Consider the following 21,159-nt stretch of genomic DNA (forward strand, 5'->3'; position numbering starts at 1 on the left):
TGCAAGTGTCATACAGTATTGTTGTTTAAATCAGCTCAGTTCCAGACAGGCTAACTATTGCAGCATAAGTATATTACCCAGATGAGTTACGTGAATTCTTTGTTCTAGACAAACTATTGCTGGATAAGTACATTTACTGGAAATTGGTAAATCATTCCAGAGCTTAGGGGCTAAGTAGGAAAAGGATCTACCACCTTTAAACTTTTGATATTCTAGGGATAATTAAGTGGCCAGAATTTTGTGATTGCAGTGTACGTGCAGGATTGTATTCTGCTAGTCAGACCAATAACAAACAGTACCGGAAATTAAAGTTCTGACCATAAACGTAACCCTGCGTCCAATGAAACCGTCTATAAAGACAACTATGAGGATAATTATAAAAATAACAATAACTATGAAGATAACTATAATGGTAACTATATTATCGTGCATAACAACGGACGATAATGTTATAAAGATTTTTCAAACTTTTTGTCAACAGGCCTTTAAACTTTAGCAACTCAATCAGAGGATTGGTCTTTATGAGAACGATAATTTTTAAAGCAAAATGTATTTTGTTGTGTATGCATAACACATGGCAAACATGTCCACTTCTTCTGCCAAACACAAATCCCTCTCATCATGAGCCATTTTCTTTTCTAAAATAATTAATCCACTTAACAACTCACTCTTCTGCCTGCAATATCCACACCGCTGATAATTTTCATTTAATTAAATCCCAGACAGATTCTGAGGTTCATGGCATTATGAAAAAGTGCATGAGCTCCATATTAATGTGTTTAAGTCACACAAAGCCATTCGACACGATCTGGAAGCGACTCGTGGCTAATCAGAGCTAATAAATTGAATTGTAATGCTCCTTGAAATATTGTTGAGAGCATTACGCTTGTGTAACAGATTTAAATTCTGAAACATTTGATGATCTTATTGTTTATGGGCACTGCCATCTGTCTCTACATTTTTTATTTTATTTCTTTATCTTATTTATTCGTACTGGCAGTTGCATTACATTTTCTATTTCCAATGTTGAAGTACTATTTCCTGTGCTAGTTTATTATGCAGAGACAACTGTAAATGGGCTATCTGAAGGTTAAGTGGCTCTATTGCTGCCATACTTTGGAAAAAGTGTTAATAGTGGAATTCTTTTCAGATTTTCACAACTTGTAGCTAAGCAAGATTATGTTCATGTTGTGCACTTGTTGTTTATAGCTCAGTGTTAGAGCATTGCATAAGCAAAAAACATCAAAGATAATGGGTTTGAACCCATGCAACATACATGCTAATAATAATATATACTTTGTAATGCACTGTAAGTCACTTTGGATAAAAGCGCCTGTCAAATGCATTCATGTAAATGTAAAGCCCGGGTAGAACTGCCACCACGCTCCCCCTGTATTTGCCCAAGGTTTTTTCTTACACTACTGAATTTTTTTTTGTTTCTTGCTATACAGTAGTTGCCCTTGGCTTGCTTACTGGGGGCTGAAAGCAATAAAGAAGTTTCACTTAACTACTCAACAGGGACTCTACGACAATTAAAGTATTACAGTGTGACTTTCTGTAAAGCTGCTTTGACACCATGCATATTGTGAAAGTGCTACAAAAAAAAGAAATTACTCAACTGCAGATGGTTTTTTGATACATACTGTGACACTGTACAATTGCCATATGAATGCTATTTTCACTTCACATGCACTTTAGGTATTACCAATCACATTATTGCCATAGTATAACCATGGTACCCTGCCCATGATACTTTTATTGTAATCTTTAATTTGGTTATATACTAAAAAATATATACAGAGACACATCTTTCACCCTAGTTTGGTGAGAACAAAGCTGTTATGAAAACCATGTGTACCCAGGAGACAGTGAATGTTTAATAAAATATATATTTCTTTCACTTTCTTGTGAGCGCGGCATTCTAATACAGTACAGGAGAAATGCCACCAGTCAGATCCTAAACAATATTTGATTAAAAAAAACTGGAAAAATCTATATTTTGTGCACCTGCATGTACTTCAGGGTAAATTAATGCAAATGTGAAGCTTGTATAAGCTGGCAAACGAATACTAGACTGTTATTAAATCTAATTAGAGAATGGTTTATAATTGAGATGTGATTAGAGTATAGACTATAATTTGGATAATTATAGTTTCATTTCTGTAAACTTACTTGTCTCAGTTAGACACACATTACATGTTATCAATATAAAAATGTTTTCATCAGCATACTAAACTTGCTTTCATCTTTCTTTGACATCACCTCAAAGATGTTAAGTGAATTTAAAGGATGTAGAAACGGTTTTAACTCACTGAAAGAAAATAATTTGTTTAAACACAGAGTGCCTGGATTTGTCACAGAATGAAGGTTTTAGGGTAATATTATGTGACGCTGCTGATCTAAAGGGGGATGGAAACTCGGGGGAAACAAAATAATGACATTAACCTCTTTCAAACGCACCCTTTCATTCTCAACTCAGCTGTTTCTATAGCAACAGATATCAAAAATGTATGCCGAACTTTTCATATCTGTTCGAGAACTGTAAAAACAGCCTCGGAAAAGCTGGTAAATTAGATGAGTGTAGACTGCGATGCATTAGAAACCTCAGAGTAACGTGGAAATAGCTCTGCTACAGATTCCTGAGCCAGTGCACTTACAATAACTAGGGCAGCAGCATTTCTAGTAGCTTGTAATAGACAGGTAGCGTTAAGAATTTGTAAGTAGCTGTTTAAGTGAATGTACAGGAGGTCAGGCAGTAACTTTAATAATTTGTGTAGGCTTTTGTTCGAAAGTAACCATTTTTGATTCTGCTGAATGTGAAGAGTGGGTTGTGGTGCTTAATAGGGGTGTGACGAGACACTTAATCCACGAGACGAGACGAAACACGAGATTGGGTTCACGAGAACGAGACGAGACGATATTTTTACACTTTTTAAGAAACCCTCAATGTTAAAATAAATGAATAAGAAACTGAAATCACATTATTTTTAAATGTTTAAACTAATGAAGGACTGGCCCTAACAATTATTTTGCTAACTGATAATGAAGTAATTTGTTATTTTTGGGGTAATAAAAATAGACCCAAGTGAGCAGTAGCATTTAAAATTACATAATAACGAAGATGCAATAATAATTGGTTCAAATAAAGTATTAAAACCAAGTTACATTAAACAACATTTTGTGTCCTATAACTAAAAAGCATTATGTATGTATTATAACAAATGCCTGCAGGGGGCGATAGAGGACTCGTCTCGCAGACGCTGTCTTCACTTTAACTTTCACTTTAGACGGAGAGAAACGCTTATTTTAGTCAAACAATGTTTAAATCCATATTAATATTTAATATATGTCCATTTCCTTACACTAGAAATGATACAGACACTGTCATTTTTTGAGCAAGAACATGCAGACATTAAATCATGTAACTCTGTGTGAGGGCTTAATCTGCTGAGACTTCACGTCTGACACTGATCAACAGACAAACACAATGCGTGTCAGACTTCACACAAGCTCCCAAACAAGCATTATTGGAAACCTACACAAAAAAGCAAACGCAGTAAAAGACAAATATAATGCATGCCCTGTAAAAGGGTCAAACAGAAAGCTGCATCCTCCGGAGGTCGCATATGCAGGCTGCATACGTCATCAAGGGTTATTTCAGATCATTAACTGAGCATTACATTTGCAAGTCGTGAGCATATTACAACAAGTTGTGATTAATTAAATGATTACTAAACTTTATAATTGTTAATAGTCTCTAATAAGACAGTAATGAAGTAAATGCATTTTAAAAATGCGACCTCCGAAGGATGCAGTCTTTTATTTGAGAAACAACCAGCACCTGCACAAGAAATCTCGCGAGACACATGTAATCTCGCGAAACACATTTAATCTCGCGAGATCTCGTCGCACGAGACCTCGACACACCCCTAGTGCTTAATATCCTGCTACTACAGGGAGTGGAAAAATTAATATAAATACAGAAATATATATTTCTTTAAATAATAAGATGTTGGACCACCCATACCTTTAAAGCCACAATATGTAAGATTTTTGTAAAAATACCCCAAAACCAAATGCTTTAAATTCCAAAGAAATTCCTATTTTAAAATATTGCTTGTTCCTTGTCATTGTCACCTTTCAATGAAGTAATATTCACACTATCCTTAGTAATATCCGCACTTGAAGAAACTATTGCAACAAGTTTGGACAAATGCGGAAGTGGTGGTTAACCCAAACCCCAAGCAACCATGGTCAAAAAATAACAACGATGAGAAAACAAAATATAAAATGACACGATAAAGAAAGTCGTGGCATAGACACGAAAAGCCATTGATAGAAATTCATGCTGGAAAGGACGAAAAAGACATTCGTTTCCTGGGTCATAAAAAACAAAGCAAACACTAATAAATTAATAAAAAAATGTCATTACTATAACACGACTTGCCATGAGACTGAGATCGGATCATGAATTTCTGTTTACGTGTATTTGTCACATATTGGTTACTCAGCTGTTTTGTCCTATTTTCATACCATAATTGCTTCGGTTTAGGGTTAGATTTACATAAAATGACATCCTTACCCAAACACAACTCTAACCCTAATGCCGGGCGACAAAGGTTTAAAAATCAGAAAATATAAAAAATAATTCAGAAAAAATTGTATTAATATTTAAAGTGACATCCTAACGCAAACACCAAATCTACACTAACCGAAACGACGATGGTTGGAAAATAGGAAAAAACTGTTGAGTAACCAAATACGTGACAAATACACGTAAACAGAAATTCATGTTACGATCACGAAAAAACGTGGAAATTTGTGACAATATCACAAAAAAAATCTAAAAGTTACATGACTAATATCACGAAATTTCGTGCGACTGGGTAGAAAGTAACAAAGATAACCATAATGTACTGTTTTTCACAGTAGCTTACCCAATGTGTGTTCATATTATTTCTTTTATCATTGGTTGCAAAACATTGTTTGAGAATCTTGTTTTTGTCTGGGGTATATTTTGTCTGGCCTTTTGCGCATGCACTTTCTGTGTAGTACTTTTTGTCGTAAATGATTTAAAATATATTGACACTTATAGATGATTTATTAAGGGACCATTAGCAGCTGTTAACTGCTGCCACGCTGTCTAAGAAACAGTAGAGATGTTGTGAATGAGGGGGGGGGGGTCTGGAGGTTATCAATATTTCAAGTATTGCGCTATAAATATTTACATTAAAATTTTCAGTGCAAGCAGATTGACCACCCTTCAGAGTAAGTGTGTCAGAAAGCAAACCATTTTGCATTGAGTGATTATTTTATATGTGAGAAATGTAAATTCAAAACATTATTTATTATATTTGTGTAAAGTATTAAAGTTTAACACAGATGCAACAGACAAAAGGAGGAAATCAGATTCTAGAATATATAACCCTGGACCACAAAACCAGTTATAAGGGTCAATTTTCTTACATTTATATAATCTTTTACATTAATTTAAAGCTTTCCATTGATGTATTGTACAATATGATGAGATACAACAATTTGAAAATCTGGAATCTGAGATTGCAAAAAATCTAAATATTGAGAAAATTGCCTTTCAAGTTGCCCAAATAAAGATCTTTGCAACACATTACAAATGAATTTTTTATTTCATTCCCTGCGAGCCTTTTTTAAAGTTATCCAGCATTTTTTGTGATTTTCACAAAAGTTTCACAAAATGCCTTCCAGGAATCTTTCTTCTATAAATATATAAACATACAAAGATATCAAATAAAAGAACATACTCTCTGCTTTCAAACAAACAAACAAAACAGAAAAAAAAACTTTTAATCCTATCTATATTTGTTCTCTTTTTATAACCTCTAAAATATGGGTAGGTTTCACATTTTGAGCAAAAAGCTGAAATAAATGCATTTTTGTAAAGGAATTTTGTTAGAGATCAGATTTAGAATGATTATCAAAACATACACAGAGTTTAAAATTAATTAAATTTGTTTTTGCTTCAGTTTTTTTATCGGTAAAAGAGCCATCTAGTGGATAATAGCGGATTACCGTAAAAACTCATCAGGAAAGCGTCATTGGCAGGAAAAGGTTTTTTCTTAATTGACTAGATAACTCGTCAATGGTGGGGAAAGAGTTAAAGCATTACTCCACTTTCTTAAAAAAAATCCAGATAATTTACTCACCCCCACGTCATCCAAAATGTTGTTGTCTTTTTTTGTTCAGTCGAGAAGAAATACATTTTTTTTGCCGCGTGCAATACAAGAAGTTGTGGTTTCATTGTGGTAAAAGTACATATTTTTTATTTTTCTTTCCGACAGTCGTTTTGCTAGATAAGACCCTTATGCCTCGTTTGGGATTGTTTAGAGCCCTTTGAAGCTGCGTTAAAACTGCAATTTTAAACTACATTTAAACCGTAAACTGTTGGGGTCCAATAAAGTCTATTAAATTGAGATAAATCCTGGAATGTTTTTCTTAAAAAAAGTAATTTCTTCTTGACTAAACAAAGAAAGACATCAACATTTTGGATGACATGGGGGTGAGTAAATTATCTTGATTTTTTTTAAGAAAGTGGAGTAATCCTTTAATACATTTGCTGTAGGAAATGTATAATATATCTTTATGAAACACAATCTTTACTAATCTTCCTAAAGATTTTTGGCAAAAAATAGTGATAATTTTGACCCATAAAATGTATTGTTGGCTATTGCAACAAATATACTAGTGCAACTTATGACTTACAGTCTTGATTTGTATAGACCTCACAAATACATCTCAAATACTATCTATCTCGGATATAACATTTGTTTTATGATGCATACGCATATAATAAAGGTTTCCAAAAGGTACTTTCTAGGCTGTATGGTTCCCTAAAGAACCTTAAACATCCACAAAAGGTTCTTTATAGTATAGACAAAGATATGAAAGACCCCTTTATAGCACCTTTATTTTTCTGTATTCACTGTGTTCTGGTTATGTTCATTACAACTATTGAACAACGCCTTAAATATGTTATTCTTCAAGTCAGGCAATGTTAATATGGAGAACAATCCTAAATAGCTTTTTTACTTACTGTTGGTATCTACACGAAGACTTTCCCTTAGGCTTCTGAGGATCTGCCTGCGGCAAAAGCCAGTTAGACTCCATTGCATATTACAAGATCACAACTGAGACACACTCACGCAGAGCTTGAAATACTTTAAGTTTGCCAAGTAAAGTGTCTTGCAGTGCAAAATAATACAGATATAGCTCCTTCAACACATAACTGCAGGAACCATCTCAAAGTTTTGAAGAGTTTTAAACTTTAATAAAAGGAAGAATCGAGTGCTGTATGAGTCATAATTGTTGCTGTATACGTCTCAGGTACTGTGTCTGATCTTTTTTCATGGTATAATAAGAACGTAAGGTGTTGTCATAAGGGTTTTCACAGATGCACAGAAAAGTGTAAAGGGAGATTCTTAGCAAGCAGCATGCTGTGAATCTTGTGATAACTGCCTTAATTTGTGATATCAGAGGAATCATAATTTTTCATGCTGTAAGTGGCGGAAATAATTACAGATCTTTTATCTTTTTGCATGTTTTTAAATTCACTTTAACTATTTACTACTATTTTACTATTCACATTTTCCTTCCACATATTGAAAGACACCACATACGTCTATATCTGTCCATATTTCAAATTTTTTTTCGCAAAAAAAGCTGACTTTTAACTCTTTCCCCGCCATTGACGAGATATCTCTTCAATTAAGAGAAAACGCTTCCCCGCCAATGAGGAGATTTTCCGTCTTTCCCCAATACCGCTATTATCCACCAGGTGGCGCAACTTTTTAAAACCGGAAGTATTGCCCTATGGCAAGCTGCTGCATGTCCGTGTCTGTTTTAAAGATCGCTCTGAATGGGATCTCTATGAAAAGTCCGTCATAAAAATGGAATTATCTTTGCTTTTTGCTCAAAATATGGTGTTTTTGCAAAAACCTACCCATATTCAAAAGCTGATTGCAAAAGAACCACTAAAGGTAGGATGAAACGGTTGTTTTTGTTTGAAAGCAGAGGGTCTGTTCTTTCATTTGGTATATTGTATGTTTATATATTTAAAGAAGAACATTTTCTGGAAGGCATTAAACTTTGGTGAAAATCATGAAAAACGTTGGCGCTGGCTGGCAACTTTTTTTTTAAACGCTGGCGGTGAAAGAGTTAAGTACCAATTTAAACATTTGAAGCTCTTTAATTTCTCACCATTTTTAATTTGTCTTTTTGCAGGTGGCCAACCTCCTGCGTCTTTTCCAGATCCCTCAGATCAGTTATGCCTCCACCAGCGCAAAGCTGAGCGACAAATCCCGCTACGATTACTTCGCACGAACCGTTCCGCCCGACTTCTACCAGGCCAAAGCCATAGCTGAGATCCTGCGCTATTTTAACTGGACGTACGTCTCCACGGTGGCCTCAGAGGGTGATTACGGTGAGACGGGCATTGATGCTTTTCAGCAGGAAGCTCGGGCCCTGCAAATCTGCATTGCCACTTCGGCCAAGGTCAGTCGCTCTATAGACCGCTACAGTTACGAAGGAGTCATCAGATCTCTTCTGCAAAAGTCCAACGCTAAAGTAGTGATCCTCTTCACAAGAAGCGAAGACGCTAGGGAGCTCCTGGTCGCGGCGAAACGCATGAACGTCTCTTTCATCTGGGTGGCCAGCGATGGCTGGGGGGCTCAGGAGAGTGTGGTGAGAGGAAGCGAGACCGTGGCAGAAGGAGCTTTCACTATTGAGCTGGCATCCTATGCTATTCCAGAGTTTACCTCGTACTTCACGAGCCTCAATCCGTACAACAACACACGGAACCCCTGGTTCAGGGAATTCTGGGAACATAGCTTTCAGTGCAGCCTGCACGACATCAACTGCGGGAAGCATTCGCTCCGGGATGGCAAATTCGAGCAGGAGTCCAAAATCATGTTTGTTGTGAACGCCGTCTACGCTATGGCCCACGCCTTGCATCACATGAGACAGGCCGTGTGTCCGAATAACACAAAAGTCTGCAGTGCCATGAAACCAGTAAATGGAAGGAAGTTATATAAGGACTATATCTTGAAGACAAAGTTTGATGGTGAGTTTTGATTTTGCTGTATGTTGTGATGGGATAAAATGTCGTGCAGATCTCACATCTTATATATTTCTATTGTATTGGGTATTGTTGTTTCATGTTATACTGTGCCAAAACATTTTATTAATAATTAGTTATATTTAAATGCCATTTTGCATAATGGGGTAGTTGTAGCCTAAAGGTTAGAGAGTCGGGCTTATAAACCAAGGGTTTCGTTACCCTAACTGGTCCCCAGCAGCTTGGATAGCTGCCCACTGCTCTGGGTATGTGTGAGTTTTCCGAATAACTAAGACTCATGCTACATGCCTCATTCGCGCCGCGAGACCTCCAGATGTGCGTAACGCGTCTTTACATTGACTTAACATTGAAATCACTTGTGGCTGGTGTGAACGCAACATTACGGTACATTTATACGGGGCATAAGCTTAATGCTTGATGGAAGGCATGTCTGAAGCGTAGCCAACAGCCAATCACAGTGGCCGCAACACAAGCTCTTCTGTTCTTAAACTTTTTTAAACTTAAACTCTGGCTTTGCACAAGGTAATTTGCATAAGTCGATCTGATTGGCTGACAAATGCATTGGCACTTGAAAAGTTGAGAAATGATCAACTTCGGTCACAAGCAACGGCAGTGAAGCGGCGCTGACAGATCCACAATTCAGTTTGGCAACGCATGACGTCACCCATTCAAAGTAAATGAGAAGCGTTAACACACCCGTGTAAATCTACTATTACACTGCAGATTTATTTGCTCTGTTGTTCACATTATCATTTAAATGCGACTACCATCAGTCTCGTGTGAACCGTATACCGCCCTAAAGTGACCGCATGTGCAGAAGAATACATGACATCAAACTCAGAACACATATGTTTGTGGACATAAACATGGATGCTGGTCGTAAAAGTTGGATGATATACCGTTCAGACTGAAGCTGCATTGCAAAACATATGTATCTGATTTATGACCACATTTGAAAGTGGCCTGGGTCTGATCTATCTTGAAATGAGGGTCTGAGGCAGATTTGTGCTGTTTAGACTGCCAAAAGAAAATCAGATATGGGGCACATTTGGGCAAAAAAGTCGTATTTGGGCCACTTGTCTGCAGTGTGAACGTAGCCTTTAGCCTATTGCCTAACTCCCTATTGTTAGAAGATTTGATTAATAATGGATGACCCATCAAAACAATCCTACATTATACCGTTACCCAAAGATCAATGGTTAATATTGCATGTGCACTTAGTCACATGTTAAAATCTAAAAACAAACAAACACTGATTTTCCTTTTACAAGGATGTCTTAATTAAATTATGTCTATTCTTTGTTTAATCAAAAAATCAATTAAATGGATTTTCAAGGTTTGCCCATGGGAAATACTTCTAATGTAAAATATATTGCACTAATGCTTAAATCCATAAATATAATCCTTTAACATATGGCCTCTTTACTTTAAAATGACTCTTGATTGTTTTATTGTAATGCATTAACCCCATCAGTCAAATGCCAACTTAATAGTAAGTGATTTTTAAACTACAAGCAAGGTTGTTATCACAACCATTCAAGAAATCAAGATTTTATTTGTCACAAACAGAGTTATATAAGTGTACAACCTGCGATAAAATAAAATCTGGTCTGCTTTGTAGACTGTGCAAAATATTTACAAATAAATCTAAAATATAAATCAACAGTATAATGTAAAGCTGATGAAAGGTATAACACAGAACACATCATAAAAAAGCGAACGGCACTTAAAACTAAATATTAAGTAAAACTAAAGAAGAACTGTGAGATGAGATGAATGTCACAATGAGTACAAATAAATAGAGATGAGTAGAGCAAATTTCCTGACTCTATCATTCTGCATCGTTTGGCCATCTAAGTCCTTTTTTGATCATATTCTTCCAAGAATCCCAGATTACATCATACAAACCAGACAATGCATCAACCTCCTGACCTCAATTATGTAAATGTACGGTTTGCACCTGAGACTGATGCATCTACAAGCCTGATGAGAAATATGCAGGGCATGATGCAGATGAAAACCATGGTAGCCTTATGTAAAAAGGTCCCTCTGGGTTCCACATTTTCTCTGCTTATAAAGAAAAACACTTTACTGCTAAGAAGCATCTATTTGTCAGTTGCCGAGACCGTAAATAAATGTTTATCAATTGTCATTTGTGTTTGCAGCTCCATTCCGTCCAGCTGATACAGAGAACATTGTTCTCTTTGACGCCTATGGAGACAGCCTGGGTCGTTACAACATCTTCCATTATCACAAAGAGAACGACGAGTATGTGTATCGGAAAGTGGGATACTGGGCCCAAAGTCTGATTCTAAACACAAGCTCAATTCCCTGGGAAAGTCAAGGAATTCCCACTTCCCAATGCAGCGATCCTTGCAGGAAAAATGAAATAAAGAGCATGCAGCCAGGAGACGTCTGCTGTTGGATATGCATCCCGTGTCAGACCTACCAGTACCTCCTGGATGAATTCACCTGTGCGGATTGCAGTTTCGGACAGTGGCCGCTGGATAACCTGACGGGGTGTTACGACTTACCCGAGGAGTACATTCACTGGGAGGACGCCTGGGCTATCGGACCGGTCACCATCGCCTGCCTCGGAATCTTCTGCACGCTGTTTGTGATCGGGCTCTTCCTAAAGCACAACGAGACTCCGGTAGTAAAAGCCAGCGGACGGGAACTTTCCTACATCCTTCTGCTGGGCGTCCTGCTTTGCTACTGCATAACCTTCATCTACATCAGCAAACCGTCAGCGGTGGTGTGCACGTTGCGACGGCTTGGTCTGGGCACGTCCTTCGCTGTTTGCTACTCCGCATTGTTGACCAAGACCAATCGCATCGCTCGAATATTCAACGGCGTTAAGGATGGAGCGCAGAGGCCAAGATTCATCAGCCCTGCTTCTCAGGTGGCCATCTGTGCTGGTCTGATTTCCTGTCAGCTGCTGGTTGTGGTGGTCTGGCTTCTGGTTGAGGCTCCAGGGGTGAGAAAGGAGGTCAGTCCCGAGAAAAGAGATGTGGTGACGCTGAAGTGCAACAGCAAGGACTCTAGCATGCTGATGTCTTTAACGTACAACTGCATCCTCATCATCCTCTGCACCTTTTACGCCTTTAAGACTAGAAAGTGCCCCGAGAACTTCAATGAGGCCAAGTTTATCGGCTTCACCATGTACACCACGTGCATAATCTGGCTGGCTTTCCAGCCCATCTTCTATGTTACTGCCAGTGACTACAGGGTAAGTAAATATGAACACAGTGCATGCTTAAATAAGTACATATCAATACATTGACTACTCAGTATTATGATACTTGAGACACATATTAAACAAAATGCTATTGTAATGTGTAACATAATATCAAATAACATTTACGCATTGGCAGATGCTTTTATCTAAAGCGACTTTCATGGCATTATAAGGTATACATTTTTTTTACCAGTATGTGTGTTCAAGCCCATGACCAAATTGCATATATTGTTTAAAAAAGGATTGAAATATTCTAAGTGTCTAAATATGTTGGGGCAATCTAACAGATTTTATAAAAGCAGGATATAAAGGTAGGACCGTTGTATACTAGTGCTGTGTTCAAAATATCGATACGACGATACATTGTCATGAATTCCTGATGATGCGTGCAACAATACAGCATCTTCCTTATCGATTCTTACGTACTTTTGAAGGTAGCGTGACGGATGTTGATCTGTGATTCATATGGAAGGGTGCACATGATGTGCATCGTATCCTGGCCTTGTATTGGGATACGTATCGTATCGTAAATTGTAGGTGATACACAGCCCTTTTGAATACCAGAATGAAGCCAGGTAGTTAGAAAAAAACAAAAAAAATAATGCTGGGATATTATTAACCCATGGTTGGGTCATACAATTTGATCTCATTAAATTAGAACATATTTTAAGAGATGGCTAATTCGTATGAATTTGTAAGAAGTTAATAATACAAAAACTTATGATTATCAGAAAAGATAAAACCACAAACCATGCCAGGCCCGGCTCCAGATATGAGATGAAAGGTGGGCCAGCCGGATTGGAGGGGGGTTCTTTAATGCTTAAATCTCACAAGTCTATAGTTTTGATATTATATATTTAAGACAATTGTTAGGGTTGTTTGTTATTGTTGTGTTTGTGTTTTCTTCATTTTTTATATTTGTACATATTTTGGAACTATTTAGTAACTTAAATTCCTTGATTCTCATGTCTGTTCATATAATAGAAAATTACAGATTTTTGGCCAAAAGATTGGCTGTTATGTGGTGTGGGGCCAGTGTGGGCCAAGCCTCTTATTGGGTGGGCCAGGCCCACTCTGGCCCCCCGTGGAGCCAGGCCTGAACCCTGCCCCTTTCCCTAATGTCACAGGGACGAATGCAAACTTACAAAAACATACAATCTTAAAAATTGGTTATTTTCTATTTATTTGTGTTGGGCCAAAAAGGGACAAACCCAGACGTTGGGTAAACATATTTGCCCCAACTATGGGTTAAAACAACCTAACATTTTGGGTTGAAACAACCCAGCATATGTTAAATTACCATCGGCTTGGGTTTGTCCCTTTCTGACCCAATGCTAAATTGAAAATAACCCAGCATTTTTTGAGTGAACAAATATGGTCGTACAAATTAGCACATAAAATATGTACCAATTGCCATAAGGTTATGTTGGGTCATAAAAGGCCAAACTCAAAATTTGGGTTAAATTAAAGTGTCCATAGATGACAGTATTAAAGGCTATAACAACCCAACGTAGATTAAAGTGCACCTATTTCTTTGCTAAAAACAACATTATTTTGTGTATTTGGTATAATACAATGTGTTTGCGTGGTTTATGGTTCAAAAAACACATTATTTTCCCTATACCGTACATATTTGTAGATCCAGTTATCATGCCTTCCTTAAACCCTCTGATATCGTACAAAACTCATAGATAGAGGTTAGCAGGAAATGTGACGATCTTTACCATGTTTGAAAGATTCGCTAACAATGCAATTCTGACAGGAATCCAAGCGGGAGGAATAATGATAATGTCGGTCTTGTCCACGTTAACAGGCCCAGAAAGTAAACTGTTGCCTACAATATGTGTGTTTGTTGTAGTTCAAGAAAAGAGATTTACATTAGAAACGATAACTCACGTCATCGTTTACTTTGCGGTTTGTACCTTTTACATATCGTTAACATGTACTTATACACACTTACACACCAAAGGAAATGTAAAATTGGACCATAGGTGCTAGGGCTGGGCAAAAAAAATCGATTTTTCGATTAATCGTTTTTTTTTAATGTGGTCGATTCAGAATCGATTCTCAAAGAGCAGAATCGATTTTTTGCTTTCATATTTATTTTTGCAAACATTGAACGAAAGATTAACGTTAATCGAATTACTAGTCTTCTTCACTAGATGTCACCCTATTTTTTGCTTTGCGCGAGGTTACCAAGGAGCGAGAGGCAAGCCTGTCATTCATTAATTCAGTGCTTAAAATGGCGGTTTCAGGTGCTTCATCGATTTTAATAATTAATTACCCACTTGAAACCTGCTGTTCACTGTTCGTTTATTAGTATAGTATTTGTATTTAATCTATATTTATTGAGTTGAATCGAGAATCGAGTATAAAAACTGCCCCGAGAACCAGAATCAAAAGTTGAATCGAGAATCGAAATTGAATCGATTTGACAGCTTGTGAATCGAAATTTAATCGATCTGGAAAATCTGAATCGATACCCAGCCCTAATAGGTGCCCTTTAGTTGATACCCAACCATTGGCTTTGTCCCACACAACTGTGGGTTTACAACACCTTGGGGGTTTTTTTGGAGTAAAGGGCTTGAAAAGTGAAAGGACTTTCATACATAAGCGAAAAAAATGTAAGAGGGGGAGACGATTATTACATCATAATATTAAGATTATGAAAACATGTTGCTTATATAAACATGTTAATAATAATACTGTAACTTGCATTTCAGACTAAATTACCTTGTATTTTTTCACCGCCATCGAGTCGTGTTAAAAGAATGATCATAAAAAGAGAGAGAAAACACTGATGTGTCTACTTTCTTAAAACCAATTCATGAATTGTTGCGGGCAGACAAGGGACTTGTGACTTGGTGACTTGGACTCGAGTCGACTCGACGAACAGTGTTTAATGCAACATTAAAATTACGGGCAGCCAGACGACAACCTCCAATTTCGTTTGTCGTTTAAAGAGCCATTATGCCCAGTAAGTGCTTATCATTTTGTTAATATCTGGTTAGTTGGTAGTTAGCTAATGTAATAATAGCTAATGTAGCCCTCATCATACCGTGTTGGGGACAAATGTGGGCAAAATAATTTTGATTTATTTTTAAAAATACTTTTTTAATACTTATTTTTATTTTTGAATACTTCTTTTTCAAGTTTGCCACCTGAACACACACACAGAGAAAAATTACTTGATTCTACAATGTTAGGGGCGGTTCACATGTCGCGTCTTTTGCGCGCTCAAGTTCGTTCAAATTTAGGCGCGCGAACAGAAGAGGTGCGACGCGCTCGTTTTTTCTGGGCGCATGTTTGAGAGAGAGAGAGAGAGAGAGAGAGAGAGTGTGCGAGAGAGAGAGAGAGAGGAGAAATTTAACAAAGTTTAATGTTGTACATAAACTGTGTTTGAGAGAGAGGGAGGTGTTCAGAGAGAAGTCTGTTGGATGTTAAGCTGTTATTTGTTTTATGGACTCAGTGTGGAAAATTTCAAACAAGGTTGGCAGAAGTGAAAAAATAAATAATTTATGAAGTTACAATTTTGTTTGATTCCATGATGTATTTTTTTGAACATGAGTATTTACAATGCAAATCCAAATTATTGTAATTTACTGATAGTTACTTACTGTATATCTTGTCACTTTATTAAGATCAGATTCTGCAGGTAAAATTACAATAATAAGGTGACTTGACTTGGACTTGACTTGACCTACTACAGGACTTGACTTGACTTGACATAGCCTGTGACTCGACTTGACTTGACTTGCCCAAGAAAAAAAATACTTGGGACTTACTTGAGACTTGAAGGTTCAGACTTGAGACTTACTTGAGACTTGCACATGTGTGACTTGGTCCCATCTCTGGTTGCGGGCACCTTCCGTCTTCTCTTCCAACACACACCAGTTGGATTCTAGGGTCTAGACTGGACTGAACAACACAGTTTATCTTTAGCTGTATTTGTCTGCGTAGACCGATACTCGGTAGATTAACTGAGCTCATGGTGACATAAAACCATTAACGTGTCATGCAACGATCTGTATAACTGACAAGGTGCCACAGGTGCCCTGCAGATTTGCGAGTAGGCCTACTTGTAAAAAACTGCTTGTGTTGTATCAAAAACTCCATTTGGTTGCAGTCTGGAGCCCTTGATGCCCCCCTATTCTTGGTGCTTGCCCAATCCCGTCTATGGATAATCCGGCCCTAAAAGCAGGCCCTTTGTTACCGATTGCATATGTCAGATTTTTGCATTACTCAATCAGAGTCAATGTAGTGGTGAAGCAATAGTAGATCAACTGATGGAAGGTTTGCAAAGAAATGTCATGCTTCCTTGTAAAAGTATTTTTTAGTATTTTCAAAATACAATAACAGTAGTTTATTTTGATACATGTTGTGTCTGCTGTTTTTTGATACACTTAGAACTAAGGTATTTGGTATTTTATTTTAAAATACATTTTGATGTGTCTTTGCCCAACCCTGTGTATACCAGTATAATTTATTTGAGGAGTAAATCCCTGGGATCTCCTCTGGGGAAGCTGTTTCGGATCACACTGCACAGATAATGTCAGCATGGAAGATTTCTCATCATTTAGAAAATTAGGCTCTCTCATAGCCCTTAATCACTTTCTAACATTGGCTTTTTTACAATTTACCTGAGTGCACACAAGTTTCGTGATTTTCTTTTTTTTGTGCCTACCAATTCAGATGGTGGATACAGACGTCTCTTTGATCACCTGTCTTTTACACTGATGAAAGGAGAACCTCACATTTCATGTGCCTCAAAAGCCATTCAATGTAGAACAAAGAAAGTGGGATATTTCATCCTGTCAGATGACTCGCCTATAAAAACATTCAATGTGATTCATCCGAATATCCTTAAGTCAAGTGCCAATACAAATACTATTAAATAAACACTCTTAAAGCTTTTTTAACCTTTTCTCAATGCGTTGGTGAATCAATTCTTCTTTTTAACATTAATTTTAACTTTAAAATATTTTTTAAATGTATACTGTACCATGGTATTACTATAGCACTTTACAAAACCAAGGTAACTTTGTGGTATGTCCACCAAAAATGTGTGGGACCACAAGAGGACTAAATTAATTTTACACACTTAAATTAAATGCTTAAACACAAATAAACATGCAGTCGATTCAAAACAGTATGATAACACAAAGCACCGCTGGTAACAGCTACAGTATCTGGCTCCTCCAGTGAACAAAACTGATCTTTAGCTACATGTTCTGGAGGTGTTATGGCTGCCGGGGGCGTCTGCTGGGGTCAGTTCTTCATCATCCATTAACACTAGAAGATAGAAAAATAGACAGATGACAGAAGTGAAGCGAGAAAGGGGAATCTCCCTCGGTCCTGATTGGACAGGATGTCACTTTCTTCTCTCTTTTTGAAGGGTTTTGTGGTTTGTGCCAGTGTATGTGAGGTGATGTGTTAGTACATGGGAGGATGATTCCCAGCTGGGTTCATGCGCTCTGAAAGCAAGTTGTGCCTTAGAGACCTCACCATTCACTCGCAGGAAATGCTGCACAGAAATTCATTTCGGCTTTATAATTTCTGTTTCTCACCTACCGGGTTTAACATAGACACGCTTGAGAAGAAACGCATGCGGGATTTATTTGATAAATATTTGATATGCCCATCCTGACTTAAATCACAAATGCGCACATTACATGCAAGCGGCATCAGTGACTAAAGATGTGAAAGATCAGTGACTGAGATGTGAAAATGAATCTTCTATTTCAAATGTCAGGAATATCTTCTTGAAATATGCTGTTATCCCGCTTTTCTTTTCTTTTCTTTTGATTCGTCTGTGCCATTGCATGTATGCCCACTTGTAGTGGGTGATTCTGTAATGGGGTATTTTGACAAAAACAAACATCAATTTGGGAGAAAACACTAATGCAAATCTGACAACACCATCCCTTAACAGTGCACAGATCTATATGAACATTGCATGTTTATGTAAACAGGAGAAATGTATGCTGGGAAAAGAGAGAAGACCTTTCCAAGCACAGCTTTTTGCTGAATGATGCATTATTTAAAGCACTTTGGTTTATTCTGACGCATTGCTGCCTGCACAAAAACACTTTTGAATCTATAGAGAAAATAATGATCTACTTTTTGTTCTTTTGCTTAAAAAAAAACGAAGTTTTCTCAATTATTTAATGTTTTCTAAAAATTTTTTAACAAGGTTAGATTGCATCTCCAATGCATGACCCTGTGAATATTTTATCTGTTGCGGTATGTTACAAAACAATCCAAATGAAATTAGTTGGTTTTGCTCAAAATTGAGAAGAAAACAAAAACAATACTTTGCAAATTGCAATTATAAATGCAAATGCCCAATGTGTAGAACGTAATGTCTTCAGTTCCCAGTAAATGTATACTGCGGTAATGTCACTTTGAATATAAACATCTGCTAAATTATGCACCACAAACATACCAGCCAAGACAGCATAAACAAAAATTAGTAATCGTTTTTGATGAATCTTAAACATATTATTTAGTGATGTATCTCACATAAAGCCTGTATTAGTATTCAGGAGACCGCTCATATGCACACACCTGCACATCTGCACAAAAGATCTATTTTTAACCACATAGGCTTTGGCAACACATTATAATCAAGTTAAATGAGAAAATAAATTAAATCACATGTAAACAGTCACATCAGTTGATGCCATTGTAAATTTATTATAAACTGCTTCATGTCTACTTTACAAAGACTTATTTCATGAGACTTTTATACGTTTTTAATCTATTTTATAAGGCTTGGTTACATATCAGATCAAGTTAAATGGGAAAATAAATGAAATTGTATGTTAAAGGGATCAGTTCAGGTCAGCCAAATATGAAAATTATGTTATCATTTACTTAGCCCCATGTTGTTTTAAACCTGTATGAGTTTCTTTATTCTGTTGAACACAAAAGAAGATATTAAGCACCATTGACTTTCATAGCAGTAATAACAAATACTATAGAAGTTAATGGGTACAGTCTACTGTGTGCTTACCATCATTTATCAAATACCTTTTTTGTGTTCAACAGAATAAAGAGGATGAGTAAATAATAACAGAATTTTCATTTTTGGGTGAACTATCTCTTTAACCATGGGCGTAGAATACACGTACGACCCCCCCAACACCCCCCAACTTAAAAATAAAAAAGATTCTGTCCCCTGCGTTTTTTAACTCGCCGCCACCAGTCCTGTCCATGTTTTTTGTTTGTTACTTAGATTTAAATAAAGTAACATATACCCAATCACAAGTGAGCATTATAAGGCAAATCATGCTTGAGCTTCAAAGTTTAAATGACGGGAGTGGGAACAGCATAGACCTGTCACTGCATTGTCACAAGCTATCATTTCACATGCTTTCAGGTATTGCCAATTAAAAAAGTTAAGCACAAGAAGACACAAAACTTAGACGCTGTTTGAAAATGATGTGCACTCTTGAAAAGTTGTCACTGGGACAGTACCCTTTCAAAAAGGTACACCTTTGTACCCGACGAGGGCATATTAGTCCTTCAAAGGTACATATTGGTAGTTCAAAGATATATATTTGTACATAAATTGGACATATTAGGACCTTTTTAAAGAGTACTGTTCCAGTGACAGCTTTTGTACCTTTATTTTTGACCATGTGTGTTGCCCTAATGCCGCACCTTTAGCTACGGAGTGAACTGACATATATTTACTCAAAACTAAAAATGGCATGATTTTCTTTGTAAACACATTGTTGTTTTACGTGAATTTTGGATCACTGCACTTATTGTAGTCTTATGCTGTCTGTTTCTAATATTTAATCAAACAACGGATAAAAAAAATAAAAAATTAATGAGACAATTTAACTGATCTACTAAACCCACACTGATCTATATAAATGACTGGATTGAGGATAGAGCACTACAAATACAATCTACTGACAGCCCTGTCCCCACACTTTTAAGATGCCGGCTATGGCACTGCCTTTTACATTCCTGGTAATAAATCATTCATGTCAATTGATACCATTATGAATCTGTTCTGTGTGGTGTAAAACTGTTTTACAAATATCTATACTTAGTATTATATTTACTTTAAGTCTATTTTATAAGCTTTGGTTGCATCACAATCAAGCTAAATGGGGAAAAATTTATAAAATGACATGTTAATATTCCTGGTAATAAACATGTCTATGGAATAAATTTCCCGCCAAATGTATTGAGGTCACGGTTCAAAAAATAATATGCGTGAATGAAAAAATAATAAGCGCAAATTTGATCTTTAAACAGAATTAAAATTAAATTGCACAAAACTGAAAAACGAATGCAAAGTTATCCAAATTGCATACAAAATGACATTTTCTTTGTTTATATTACTCCTTTATTTCTTCTCTCTGATATTTTCTGCTCATATTTATTTGTTTTGTATGCTTGTGCTGTTTTTATTCTCGCTCTTATTTCCACACTCTGCGCTTGCTTTTCCAAAAGTTGCCGTTAGAGTTTCATGCAAATCAGGGCGGACTTAAGCGTCACCATTGGTCCGCTAGTTGTAGATTGACAGCTCCTTTAGCCAATCAGTTGAAGAGGAAGTTGACGTCACTCCAGTGCGACTCCCGGCTGCATAGTCGTGCAGGAGAGGATGGATAACCGTCAGCTGGCAAATATTAGACAATTAAATATCATTAAACAAAATATTGTTAGTGTTTGACAGAAATACACTTATGTCTGTTGTGAGTACTCTTTGTCAGTTCTTTAAGATAATGTGTCATCCAAGTAAATGAAAGTCTGTTAACACGAATCCTTTTAGCTAGTTTAGTTTAGGCAGTGG

The 21,159-nt window shown here is 36.8% G+C and overlaps 1 protein-coding gene across 1 annotated transcript in view; it reads left to right on the plus strand.

Moving 5' to 3' along the window:
* grm2a (glutamate receptor, metabotropic 2a) overlaps positions 1 to 21,159 on the plus strand; it is a 61,626-nt gene that overhangs the window by 35,370 nt on the left and 5,097 nt on the right. The window contains exons 3-4 of the mRNA XM_065279849.2: positions 8,257 to 9,094; positions 11,275 to 12,338. Of these exons, the coding sequence (XP_065135921.1) occupies positions 8,257 to 9,094; positions 11,275 to 12,338 (1,902 nt within the window). The remainder of the gene's footprint in view (positions 1 to 8,256; positions 9,095 to 11,274; positions 12,339 to 21,159) is intronic.

The sequence above is a fragment of the Paramisgurnus dabryanus genome, chromosome 7 (assembly GCF_030506205.2).
Source record: "Paramisgurnus dabryanus chromosome 7, PD_genome_1.1, whole genome shotgun sequence".
Taxonomy (NCBI): domain Eukaryota; kingdom Metazoa; phylum Chordata; class Actinopteri; order Cypriniformes; family Cobitidae; genus Paramisgurnus; species Paramisgurnus dabryanus.